The 13198-nt window shown below is 45.9% G+C and overlaps 1 protein-coding gene and 1 long non-coding RNA gene across 3 annotated transcripts; one reads left to right on the top strand and one right to left on the bottom strand.

Annotated features, from left to right (window-relative positions):
* Positions 1-1558: 1558 nt before the first annotated feature.
* Positions 1559-12794, bottom strand: CKB (creatine kinase B). Of its 2 annotated transcripts, none has more exons than XM_045013805.1 (8): positions 12669-12767; positions 10220-10407; positions 9571-9725; positions 7973-8105; positions 6896-7067; positions 4887-5010; positions 3474-3663; positions 1559-2284 (listed from the first exon to the last, which is right to left on the bottom strand). In XM_045013805.1, the coding sequence occupies exons 2-8, from the start codon at positions 10395-10397 to the stop codon at positions 2106-2108; spliced, it is 1131 nt and encodes a 376-aa protein (XP_044869740.1). In that variant the 5' UTR covers positions 10398-10407; positions 12669-12767; the 3' UTR covers positions 1559-2105. The 2 variants fall into 2 exon arrangements, with proteins under 2 accessions (XP_044869740.1, XP_044869739.1); XM_045013804.1 differs by lacking the exon at positions 10220-10407 and adding an exon at positions 10855-11070 and having other exon boundaries at positions 1715-2284; positions 12669-12794.
* Positions 2203-10861, top strand: LOC123368753. The gene is made up of 3 exons (XR_006578881.1): positions 2203-2541; positions 10473-10528; positions 10697-10861. It is a non-coding gene; the product is annotated as an uncharacterized LOC123368753 (long non-coding RNA).
* Positions 12795-13198: the final 404 nt, after the last annotated feature.

Here is a 13198-nt window from a genome sequence, read left to right as displayed (position 1 = left end):
AGGGATAGTTGATTATTTTCTGTCAAGGTCCAAATTTCTTGGCCAAGGTATAGTCAAGGTCCAGACTCCAGAGAAAATTAAAAAGATTGTGGTCTATTCAAAAGCATCTGGCAGTCCAGATGTTGCACAGCTTTGACTGTTATTGGCTTTCAGAGGGCATCCCACAATGCCCCCCCTGCTGACAATACAATTGATACAAGTGCTCCTAGTGAGGATGTGTATTGCTGACACAAGAAGCCAAGTGTACACACACAAATGATTTAATAACTGCAATGGCTGTATGCTGCCATAAGTTAGGTCAACAATTTTGTAGTGTAGACATGGTCTAATAAGAAAGCCACTCAGCCTTCCTCCACTGAGATTTACACTGACTAGCATCTTAGCTTATTCTAGTGTGGGACTGAAGTTCTGTTTATGACATTTAAAGATACAGCAAGGTAAAGATTAAATCAGCAACACGAGTGATCTAAAACCATGTATACTGCACTTTGTGAAGCACAACTTTGAATGCCCAAGCTATCAGCCTGCCTCTATACAATTGTTGGTTTAGAAGGGAGTACAGCTATGAGCTCATACTCTGGTGGTTGTATTTGAGCTCTGGGAAGCAATTGTTTGCAGGGCCAGTACCAACCCTACTACCATCATCTCTGGGATAATTGCTTGTATGAGTAATTTAGAGTAATTATAAATGCAGGTTGATTATAGTAATTCTATAGCAGGAGAAATTCAGTTGCTACCACATACAATATGTTTTCACCCACAGCTTGAGAATGGTTGTGGAACCAACAAGCCGTGTCAGGCTCCAGCTAGACTAGATGGTTTGTTTTAGTCTGGTGTATTGATTTGTTTCAGGCCTAGGAAGCTGACTGAAGCCCAAGCTCTTTGGTAGTTCTCAGGTGAGAGCTCTGTAAGAATAGGGAAAGACTCCACAGCAGGCAGTATTAACAAGCATCTGACACTTGAGTCAGCATCTCTCTTCTGTTTGCCATGTCCCTCAACAGTTTGGGTAGGAGAAGTCAGATGCATAAATACTTTCTCTGAGTTTAAACATGTTTTTAGAAAAGTACCTAAGTAATGTAGTTAAGGCAGGTTTTTGATCACTCCTTTAGCATGGGGAGAGATAGCTCAGTGGTTTGCACATTGGCCTGCTAATCCCAGGGTAGTGAGCTCAAGCCTTGAGAGGGCCATTTAGGGAACTGGGGTAAAAATCTGTCTGGGGATTGGTCCTGCTTTGAGCAGGGGGTGGGACTAGATGACCTCCTGAGGTCCCTTCCAGCCCTGATATTCTAGGATTCCTTCAACATGTGATGGATTAACCCTTCAAACCAAGAATGGGGGGGCAGGTAACACACGTGACTAAATTTGGAACCCTTCATTACACCAGCTCTCCTACTATCTGTAGTCTTGGAGAACATTGATTCCTTAGTTTCAATTCCTACTGACCTAGACATCAGTAGATCTATTATAGCAAGCTTTAGGCCATGAGAAGCAACATATCGGCTGCACATCTGTTTGTGACTGCAATCAGCCCCTTAACAGTCAGGTGGTATTGAAAGAATTTACAAGTGAATTCAAGGGCTGACTGCACATGCTCAAGTCTTAAAGATGTGGCACTTTCACAGGAGATTTTAACTGAAAAGTGGCATAAAGAACAAATGTTCACACAACAGGATAAAAAAGTTACAGCAACAATTAACATCACAGGTAGTGGAAAGACTGTTCCCCTAGAATTGCAACTGGGTGTATCAATTTCAGAATTCATTTTTTAAGAGGTAAGCAGCACAGCTAGGATGTTACTACAACACTAAGTCCTGCCTGTCCAAACAGCTGGAAGAAACAGCCAAATGGCCCTCTGCCTTGTGCTGCCATGCTAGATTTTAGTATTCAGACAGATTTGTTTAATTAAAAACACATTTGTCAGGCCAAAACAATAGTTTATTTCAGGTTTTTCAGCAACATCTCAGCCATCAAAAAAATAAACTCTAACACAGATGGATGGAAGACTTTTCTACAGTGTTACTAGTGGGTTTTTTACCCCAGGGCTTTGATTGGAGTGATGTTTATTATTCATCCAATAAGTTAGGAAGCATGGAATTAAAGTGCTTTCATTTCTGAGCTGGTATGAGGTCATCGATGGACTGGCCTTTTTCAAGGCGTTTTTCCATTTCAATCAGTAGCTTCACACCATCAACCACCATCTGCACCAGCTCTACCTCAGAGAAGCCTAGCCGGTCAGCATTGGAGACATCAAACACTCCTCCAACAGCAGCAGTATCCACACCCCCTGAAGAAAGAGGAGATTCAGTTTAGAGTTGTGAAGACCCTCACATCTTATGTGTATTGCTGGAGAGACATAGCAAGAGTTCACTTGGAGCAAAATAGTTTCCCTTGCTGCATTCATACCTGGTTATGGGCAGGGGGTGGAAGGGCATGGCTTGAACAGAGGGATACTTCCAGTTTGCTGCTGAGTTAATAGTACAGCACAAGTTCTAGCAGACAGGACTCTCCCACTCCTGGCTTTATCAGTTTGAGTGACCCTTGGTAAGTAACTCAGCCTCCGTGCCTAGGATTATCTGCATCATTGGTATAGTATTCTACTGGACAGAAGTCAGGTAACGTGATTCTTTTAGAGAGTGTTTTGACATAAGTGATAAACTGTTCTGGGGGGGGGGGGGGACCACACACACACACCCCTTTCCTTAGCCATGACTGTAGCTGTGGGCACTCAGTGGGCAAGCTGTTTATTCCATAGATGGAAGGGGATGATTTGGACATGGACAGTAAATGGTGCTACTAACAGAATGCTGTAGTGCAGTTCTGTTGACCTCTAGCCTATTTGCCTCCATGTAGTATACTATTTTTTTTAAATAAGGTCACCCTGGAGTACTGTCCTTCTACTGTATGCAGAGCCATCCCTTGGGTAGGGTGAATTGGGGCAGCTGCCCTGGGCCTCCATGCTTTGTGGGGCCTGTACTTTGATAAAAATTGGGACTGTCCTAATTACTTTGTCCTGCATCCCAACCTATGTATGATTGGGGTGCCATTTGTCCAGATATTCAGGTGAGGAGGGAGGCTAGCAGGCGAGTGGGGTGAGGAGGTGACTGGGGAGGTGAGCAGACAGGAAACGGGTGAGGAAGCAGGCAGGCAGCAAGGAGGAGAGTGGTGGTCAGGTGGATGTGGGGGCAGGGAAGAAGTGTACCAGATGGACAGGAGACTGGTGGGCAGGCAGGGGGTGGTGATGTGGTGAGAAGGAGGTGGTGAGCGGTGGCAAGGCAGGGCAGAAGGCAAGGAGACTAGCAGGGAGGCTGATTTGTCCCAGGCCCTGCACCCCCTCTAGGGATGGCCCTGATTGTATGAGCTGGGAATTAATCTTCTAGACACTGCCTCTGGGTAATCCAGGCCCCAAAACTACTCTTGCCAATAGCAGAGTATTTAAAGAAGTGATGCATGCAGAGCTGCATTCCATTTCTCACCTGTGCCTCGCTTCTGCAGCCTCAGCCTCTTGAGAATTTCTCCAAACTTCTCATGCTTGCCAAGGTTAGGCAGTTTGATGTGTACACCACCACGGAGACCTGTCCCAAGGTTGGATGGGCAGGTCAGGACGTAGCCAAGGTGTGGATTCCACATGAACTCATAGTTTTTGGTCTTAAAGAGAGTTTCAATCTAGAGAGAAAAAAGCCTTTTAGAGAGACTGCCTGGTCTGTTCCTCCTCTAAAGGTTTAAGAATGAGACTGGATGATATTTACAGTCTCCTTAATGTATCTTGCTTCCTGATTCACCACCCCTCCCCAGATAGTAGCATGACCTGAGTTGAACAGCTGCTATCAGTGGAGCCTCTGAAGCTAAAGCCCCCTGGATTTAGAAGTGGGGACAACCAGCAGGGCATTCCCCCCTCCCCCAAACAGATGTTTAGAACTTACTTTGTTCCCCAGTGTCTGAACTAGTCTATATTTAGTGGCTTTCAGGGTACCATCTAGGCCCATCTGTTGATACAGGCTTGTGGGAAGAGAGTGGACATTTAGTGATATGTTGCCAAGCTTGATTTAGTGGAGTTTGTTCCTCTTTGCATGGATGGATGTGGGGAGGAAGTGCTGGTTTTACTTCCCTCACACACTAGTGTTTTAGCTAAGGTACTTTGTGTAGTGTAGCACCACTACAAATTTACTGAGTCTCAAGACATGTTCTATTATTTGTCTGTAGGCAGTGGTAGTTCATATTATGTTTTAATTAAACCCCACTTAAGAGGAGGAAGCCAATCAGGATGTTAGAGGACCTTGTGGAACTCCTTACCTGAGGAGGTTGTGAAGGCTAGGACTATAACAATGTTTAAAAGGGGACTGGATAAATTCATGGTGGCTAAGTCCATAAATGGCTATTAGCCAGGATGGGTAAGAATGGTGTCCCTAGCCTCTGTTCGTCAGAGGATGGAGATGGATGGCAGGAGAGAGATCACTTGATCATTGCCTGTTAGGTTCACTTCCTCAGGGGCACCTGGCATTGGCCACTGTCGGTAGACAGATACTGGGCTAGATGGACCTTTGGTCTGACCCGGTACGGCCGTTCTTATGTTCTTATGTTCCTCTAAACTTCATAACAATAACCTACTTTGTCAGAGTAAGTGTTTGAGCCCATACACCCCTGGAATTTACTTGTGGAAAGATACACTATGTAACTTAGGCATCTGGTAGCATCTTTGTCAGATGTTTACACAAGCACAATACAGGACTTGTGCTTGCACTGAGATTCCATGCCACACAGTAGCAGTACATGGCAGTATATTTTTAGAGCCTGTTTTAAGTCAGCACTGGGAGCACTGCATCAAGTTCTGCACCATTTAAGGCAAGAGAAATTCTCTTTAGGTTTCTTGTTACAAATGTTAACGTCACCTGTGTTAGCCCAGTACAGAAGCGGGTGAACACTTCCCTCATGTTGCCACCTTTCTGCATGGAGATAACTCTAAGGTGATCTTCCTCATTGATCCAGACAAGGAAGGTCTTGTTGTCATTGTGCCTAGAAGACAGAAGCCAAACAACTCATTTCTCCATTTGGAGTGGAGTTTTCCAGGTGGCAATCCCAGGGAGTAAATCTACAATGGGTTAAAGTCTAAATCAGTCCATCTCTTATTTGAAGAGCTCATGTTGTACTGAAGATACACTGAGACTTTAGTGTCATTTACTCTTGCATGACAGTTACAGTAGATTTAGTTTCAACTCTGAATCTGCTCTTGTAGGTTAAAGGGTTAAATCAACTCCATAGCAAGATCTTCCCAAAACATCGAAGCAATTCAGCTTTTTCTGCCCTTAAAATCTGAATAATTGTTATTGGACTCCTCCTCTACCCTGCTTAGACATGACTTAAGTCTTAGACTATAGCCTTGGCTACATCCTGTGCACCCTTTCCTATGATCTTACTGCTCAACCTTGATGCCATGTCAGGTCTTAAATTAATTTGCAAGTCCCCAGGGACAGAAAGATTCAGTCCCTTTGTTCCATGAAGTGTCACTTTGGGACAGTGTATGAGGTGAAATACATTAGCAAATATTCTCGAGATGGCAGAAGTCTGAATCTTGACTATCTCACACCATGTATGGTATGCAGGGAAACATGATGTGCAACCTAACTGTCTTGTCACAGTCAATTAAGTTACCTTACATGCAGCAATGACTCAGCATATCAGTAGATTCAAGAAACAAAATGTTGGATATTTGTTTTAAGCTGCAGTTTAGAAGGAAGAATGCTGCAAGCCTGGTGACCCATTGGTCCATCTGCCCTTGCCTTTGGATTTTAGTTGGTGCTGCCAGATTTAAAAAAATTCTTAGCGCAATACTGATAAGCTAGTCCTCGACAGCAATCAAGTTGGGTACTGAATTAGTTAGCTGTCAAGATGAAGGTTACATAGAATGTTAAAAGCTTCCAATTAATCAGAGACTAAGGTTTTAGGGTCATGGCTCAGTCGACAAAGCTATCTAGTGTTGGTATCTCTTGCAGGCAGGTGATAAGTTATCTTGGAAAGGTGACCTACAAAACCAAACATGTTCAAGATCCCACTGTTGCATGAGAGACTGAAAGGATTCTACTGAGTGTAGCAAGAAGCTTTTAGTGACTCTTATTCACCTGGGATGGGAACAGTCACAGGAGTTCAACCTTCAGTGTAGAGGAGAACAAGAACATTTTTTCTTCCACTAGTTGGGTGTTAGAGGTCTGACAAATTAACTCCTTCCCTTTACTTGTTCCTGTGACAAGACATACCGCTAACTTTCTAGACAGAAAAGCAAAGGCCTGATGTTTCCAGTGCAAAAAAGAGCCACATAAGAGGCCAGGTCTTCTCCTTACCATAAGCAGAAAGACATAGGCACTAGTCCCCTTTTAGGTTTGCTTTGCAGATATTGCTGCAGAAGGCATTGCTCTTCCTGCAATGTGTCTTCAGTGAAGCCATTTTTACTGCAGTTTTGTTTTGTTTTTTAAACCCCCAAAGGCTAGGTTGAGTTAATCATAGGGACAATGCCACTAGTTCGCCATTCACTGATTTTAAGCTGCCTCCCTTAAATGAATTATTACTGCAGTGGTGCAATTCTTAAATCCCCAGTAAAGAGGCGGAGAGCCACAGACATGCCAGTGGGGGTGAACTTAAAGTTTGAGGGCTTCTTAAACTTTAAGCTTTATGGGCTTGATTTTGTGGCCCACTGAAGCAGATATTAAAGCTCAAATTTAAGTGAGAGCAGATTCAAATGCCACTTTTTTAGAAAGCAAAGACAGTATGCAAGTTGCTGCCAAGTGAACACTGGTGTACAGAAGCTACTGTTTCATTCAGCTAGTTTATTCAGGACCACAGATTTCTGCGTGGTAGCCACTGCAGACATGTTTGAAGGATTCTGGTTTCCATTGCATATACTCACCAAATACCTCTGCCATCAGGCCAGTCTCGTGCCATTCCAGAAGCCAACAGGAGAGGAGAAACTGGTTTATCAAATAGGAAGTGATCATCGATCAGCTGCTGCTGCTCTGCATCAGTCATGTTTTTCAAAGCATAGTACTTTCCATTAAGATCACCTTCCAGGCTAGCCAGGGCTGAAAGCAAGATTCGTGTTTAGTACACAAACAGGATGCTAGGTGGTATTTTGATATGTTCCCAGCAATTGAGAGGCTAGACGCACAAGCACAGTGGGATTTCTGAAACTGATCCGTTTTGTTTCCTTCCTCCCCTTACTGTAAGGGACAGTGCAGTGTTTGGTTCTTTCAGCTTCGAAGGATCGATCAGGCTGCTGCATATTGTTGGGAGTTACTGTAGCCTTTATTTCTTTAAAAAGGCCATTTGTTTTCTGAGGAGCTATGAAACTAGGATTATTTAATAGGACCTATATTGCTAGCCAGAAGTGAAATAAGCTATTCTAATAGTACATGAATAAGCAAGGCCACTTCAGTCATTTAGAGGTTAGAGTAACATTATTTTCTGTATTGAGGAGTCCTGAGCAGAGTGGTCTCGGTACAGAGGACAGCATTGCCACTGTACAACACAGTCTCCTAAAATACATCCCGCTGAAACCCACAGCCCACTCCCAGTGTCATCTTAGTGGAAAGCTAGGTGGTAAGAACTGCAGTCAAGAGCATGAGTGTTACAATACATCACTGGATTTGAAAAGTCTAACACCTGCTGTAGTGGAGTGCATGCTCACTTGCTATCCCACACAGACTTAAGTAAGGCCTTAAAGGTCACAATCTCATTACTTAATACAATCCAATTGCCCTCTACTTGCTTCCAGTTCACTTCCAGTTGAGAAATAAGCTAGTTATTAGGTTAGCCATCCAGCTACGTGTGCTAATTTGACAGATTCCTAGGGCACCAAATGCAGAACTAATATTTGAGAGATTTTTGCAGTTGAAGAGGTAGGCAAAAATATTCTGCCTCCTCAATTGTCAGCCTCAGTTTGACAAACATTAGAAGTCAGTCCATAATATCAGAACTTTCATTTTACCTTCAACAGAAAGCTTCTCAATAGCCCGTCTCTCTCCTCTGCTACAATGCGGGGGAAGGCAGAATCCACGGATGCTCCTACCAGTTCTGACACGGGAGCTTAGCACGTAGTTTGGGTCCAGGTCATCACCACCCTTTGAGATTGAGAAGTGCAACCATGCCACCAAGTTCTGCCCTGAATTATGTACAGCCCCTATTCGTTTCAGAGCATGATTTGACCCCAAAGCCTTCAATATTTGAGTAGGCTTTAGCATTAACTCAAACACAAGCCACCATGTTACTATCTCATATTTTTAAGTGGATAAGCTAGTGTACTGCGTGCATACAATCCTCATGTCAGTGCTGTCAATACATTAGAGCTGCTTTCCTCTAACAGTTGGAAAAGATCAACTCATTAACAGAATTTTAGATCTGTGTTTGCCTATGCACAAGTTTGGGGTTTTATTTCCCCTGCAGAAGTGGGCTCTAAATAATGCAGCTCCTTGTTGTGTTTAGATGCTTGTTATCTCTTGTAGATGGCAAACAGAGTTATGAACTCAAGTTGCTACAGTTAAGAGTCCTCCCATTCAACTTTAAAAATCTACTTTGGCTATAAATAGTTCACACATGTTAGGGATTCCCAGTAGTTTAATATTTCTAGAATAAACAATTGGAAAGGCAGGGAGAGATCCTGAACTCAAACTTGGGAATGGATATGACATAGTAGTAACTTCAACAGCTCAAGTGGTTTGTAAGATCCACTTATGTACCAGGACCCAGCCTAGACAGTAATCCTTAAGGATCCTCCAGGGTGAGACAGGGCTGCCCCAGAAGTAGAATACAAATGTGGATGTTGAAGCCCACACAGCTGAGACAGGAGTAACTGTTCCACTAGAGCAGAGTGGGCTAAGGGTTTGTCTACCCTACCCACCGGATCAGCAGGCAGCAATCAATCCAGTTGGGCGGGGGGGGGGGGAGGGAAGGGGGCAATTTATCACAGCTAGTAAAGACATGATAAATTGACTGCTGAGAGCTCTTCTCATTCTGGGGGAGTACTGGAGTCGACAGGAGAGCATCAGCTGTCGATTTACTGCAGTGAAGACACTGTGGTAAGTAAATTTAAGTACACCAGACCCCCGCTAGAATGCGGGTTTTTGGATCCGTGCATGGTCCCACGTTACCATGGATTCCAATGAAGGGAATTAAATTTGGGATCCACATACAGTCCCGCACCATAACCAAATTCATGCTATAAAGACATGTGTTCTAGCAAGGGTCTACTGTACGTCAACCTCAGCTACACTATTCACGTAGCTGAAGTTGCGCATCTTAGATTGACCCCACGCGGTAGTGCAGGCAAGCCTTAAGTCACAGCAGTATCTCAGGTCAGATCTGACTACAGTACTCCTGTCCTTCAAAAGTGGTTCCACCCAGCCCATGGAGAAGAGTCCTTACTGAGAGAAGTATTCCTAGCTATTGCTCTCTGGAGTCTAACAGGTGGTCACTCAAGTCACAGGAACAGATTCTGACTGACAGGGACAAGCAACTGCACTTCATTTTGCCCAGGCTTTTCTATACTTTTGTCAGATGTCTGACTACTGCTGATGAAAGACTCTATACCTGTAGGTGATCAGGATTCAAGTCAGTCTTGTGCTGGTCAGTTGGTTTGTAGCCTCCATGTCGGTCCTGGATAATTGGGTCAAAGAGTGCCTTAAACACTTCATAGGATTCTTCATCACCAGCTACGCATCCTACTGTCAAAATGAAGGGATGGCCTGGAGTGGTAACAGAATTGCAAGAGCCAGATTTGGGTGATGTTTGACTGTATCCCAGAACAGCATTAACCAGATAAATTTGTCCTTATAATGGTAGGTCTAGTCACTTAGGATTAGATTCCTACACACACAAGACAAGAACCAGTTGAAGACAAATCTTAGACACTTTACATTTCATTAGCTGGATGAAATGTAAAGTTACTGAAAACCCAAAACTGTTGCCAATAATCCATGTTTGGACAAGCAAATCTAGTTCAGGGCAAGATTTTTGTTCATAGTTTAATCAGATATTTTATGCTCAGGCAGCTCAGATATTGCAGCCATTATAATACGCTGAGCTTGGACTTCGTGGACAACTTGATTTTTGGTTCAGACTGCTACTGATTTGGTTGCATTGTTGTAGTTTGCTCACAAGAGTCACCTCCACAAACTTAGTCACCATATGCATCACTTATTTCAGCTGGTTCACATAGAATATTCTCAATGCATTTTACCAGGATTATCAACCCCAGTCTGAATGACATCATCCAGAGTGAAGCCACTGGGAGTCTGTTTGTCCCTCAACTTCTTGTACAAGTCCAGGGTTAGCACCTTGGCCATGTGGTTGTTGTGGGCGCTCAGGTCCGGGTACTCCTCATCAGGAGGCAGTCTCTGATTATTTAGTTGGGCCATTTTGATATTGCTAGAGTAAAAATAAATACTGGAATGTTAACACATTAATAAATCTGCTCCCCCTTTTTTTCGAAGAAGTGCCACAGAACGTCACATAGCCAGTTTGGAATAGGAGAGATCAAAGCAGCCAGGTAAGCCCTCAGAATGTCAAATTTTTAGTCATGGTGTTTGTAGTTAAATTACACGTTTAGTCAGATTTTGTTTCAGATTAAAGCATTTAGCAGAGCAGTTACATAATTTGAGTGTTTGGTCTATCAGAACACGCATGCATTTATAGTGTTCTCTGCATTGCTCAATAGGATAAGGCCACCTTGAACACTTAGTGGGCAGTGCTTTTGGGCCAGGACTCACTGCTTGAGAGACTGACAGCTCTAGGAACCTCGGTGCTGCTATCAAGACGCACTTCCTTTAATGAGGGAGAACAGATGGTTGCGGATCAAGAGGCTCTGTCCTTTACCTGGGTTGTCAACCCCAGTTTGGATGACATCATCCAGGGTAAATCCACTGGGAGTCTGTTTGTCCCTCAACTTCTTGTACAGGTCCAGGGTCAGCACCTTGGCCATGTAATTGTTGTGAACACTCAGGTCTGGGAACTCGTCCGCAGCAGAGTACTTCTTCTTCAGGAGGTTGTGGCTGTTTGAGAAGGGCATGACTGACGCCTGACTGCAAGGTGCTAGGGGAGAAGAAAGGGGAAAACCTCACCTTCAGTGCTTGGCACGCCTTTCCAGGCAGGCTCTGGAAGGACGCCATGGCATGCAGCAAGGTCACCTTGGCATGTACTCCACCTGCCTGCGGCCCAGTTAACCGCCTGATCTAAGGTGCCTTCCACAAACTGCTAACAAGGGCACCTTGTGGGCAGGGCTACCCCCCCTTCTACACACGGGGAGGGTGCAGAGCCGGGGTGGGGGGCTTTCCCCAGGTCACACAGCGAGTCAGGTCCCCCCCACCCCCAGGGCTTTAGGCAGTGGCCAGCCCCCCTGCGGAGAGCTCTTTCCCGGCCCTGCCGGAGCGGGGCCCCTTCAAGGGAGGGAGAACCCGCGGTAGCTGCAGAGCCGCGCGGCCCAGCTCCTCCCAGACCTGCCCCCCCGCCAGCAGAGGTTGCGGGCTCGGCAGGGGGCGCCGGGCCACCCACGCCCTCGGCAGGGGGCGCAGCCGCGAGCTCGGGGCTGCAGCAGCAGAGGCGCCCGGTTTGCCAGCCTGGAGAGCTGCGGCGCTCCCGCCCCGGCCGGGTTATCTCCCTCCCGCCCCAGGCAAACCAGGGGGGGGGGGATGCGGCACCTGCCCGCGCCTGAGAGGCAGTGGGACAAGCACGGCAAGCGTTCCCCAGGAGCCAGCACCTGCAGGGAGCGTGCAATGCAATGCAATTCCCCCCCCCCCTCCAAAACCAGGAGAGGGAGGGCAATGCAGCTCCTCTCCCCAGGCTCAGCCGCCGGGGCCAGAAGGACGATGCAACCTCGCCTCACCTGCAGGGGGGAGAGTGGGGAACGCAGCCCCCCGGCTCGCTGGGCGCAGCTCGGAACCACCGCGGGGAGCCGGGACCCAGCTGCAACCGCAACCAAATCCCGTAGGGAGCGTCCGGCTGCAGCAGACCAGCCAGCGCCGGAGGGGAGAAGGTGAGAACTGGGGGAGAGAAATTCCTCCGGCTTCCCCCAGCCTCGGGGGCAAAGATCCCAAGCACCCAGCACAAGCTCTGAAGAGCCCGACCCCCTCCCATCCCTGCGGGAGCTCCGCTGGGGAGAGCTCGCCCATCCCAATAGCACTGCCCAGCCACTTCGGGGACGGGGTTAAACAATCCCCTACACCGAACCATTATGTAACAAACGCCTCGGAGTGGGGGGGGGGGTGAATAGCTTTGTAAATACCCTGCTAAATAGCGGCTTAACCTGGCTTTAAAGTTAGAGCCGATCCAGTTTAACAAACCGTATAGTGCCTGCATCGAGTTGGGATTTAATTGGTTTTTCCTAGGTTGCATTTCTGGGCGTCCATATTATCTGTTTCCATCTCTCCCTTTATCTATAAACCCCCCCCCGCAACGCCCCCCCCCTTCCTTTTTTCAGGGTCCGGAGACACACTCTGGACCCTTTGGTAGCCAGCACTAATACACAACACATTTAGCTGCAATACAATATAGACCCTTCGGATTACAATTTTGGGGTTTTGCTGTGGGTTTTTTTTGCCTCGAAATAGTAGTTTTAAATCAAACTGTCTAAAACAGGCCAAATAGATCATCCTCCAATTTTAGTATTGCCAGTCAGGTCCCCCAACACTTACCGGGCACCACAGAAACCGCCCCTGTTCTTGCTCTTACACCCCAAAGCTGTCAGAGCGCGACCTATATGAAGTAGAGTCTCCCCCCCCACAGCCTCACCAGTTTTATATACAGCAGGAGCTGGCCTGCCATTGGCTGGTATTTATATTCCATTCATTCCACTGGAAGATTGTAAAAGGGAGTGGCCGAAGTCCCTTCGTCTATTATAACCTATTGTTACTTCCATTTTGCCAGGCCTCCTAGTCGCAGGGAGATGCTGGCTGTCTCCGGTTCCTCTGTGATAGCCTGAGCTACAACTTTCCTTCCAGGCTATTTAAAAATGTGATGGTTTTTGGCTCAATCATATGGGATCTATTTGCTCTGGTAAAATGCAAATACTGTTTTAATGCACAACCACTTCCCATTATTAGTGTTTCCCAGCACTATTAGACCCAACACAGCGTTTTTGCCATTCAGATGCTGCCTTTAGTAAATATTTAACAATGACTATAATAATCTGGTGTAATAAAAGTAAGGTCTTTGTGATGTTAGG

The sequence above is a fragment of the Mauremys mutica genome, chromosome 4 (genome assembly GCF_020497125.1).
Source record: "Mauremys mutica isolate MM-2020 ecotype Southern chromosome 4, ASM2049712v1, whole genome shotgun sequence".
NCBI classification, from domain to species: domain Eukaryota; kingdom Metazoa; phylum Chordata; order Testudines; family Geoemydidae; genus Mauremys; species Mauremys mutica.
Note: the sequence above shows the minus strand (reverse complement) of the source record. Positions and strands in the feature narration are given on the sequence as shown.

What these genes read in the sequence shown, in the direction of transcription:
- CKB (XM_045013804.1), bottom strand. Translation starts at nt 11,047, where the DNA reads ATGCCCTTCTCAAACAGCCACAACCTCCTGAAGAAGAAGTACTCTGCT. An exon ending in CCTGATGGCAGAGGTATTTG is followed by an intron (nt 5,011 to 6,895) that starts GTGAGTATATGC and finishes TCTGTCTTCTAG; the next exon opens with GCACAATGACAACAAGACCT. An exon ending in GCTGCAGAAGCGAGGCACAG is followed by an intron (nt 2,285 to 3,473) that starts GTGAGAAATGGA and finishes CTCTTTCTTCAG; the next exon opens with GGGGTGTGGATACTGCTGCT.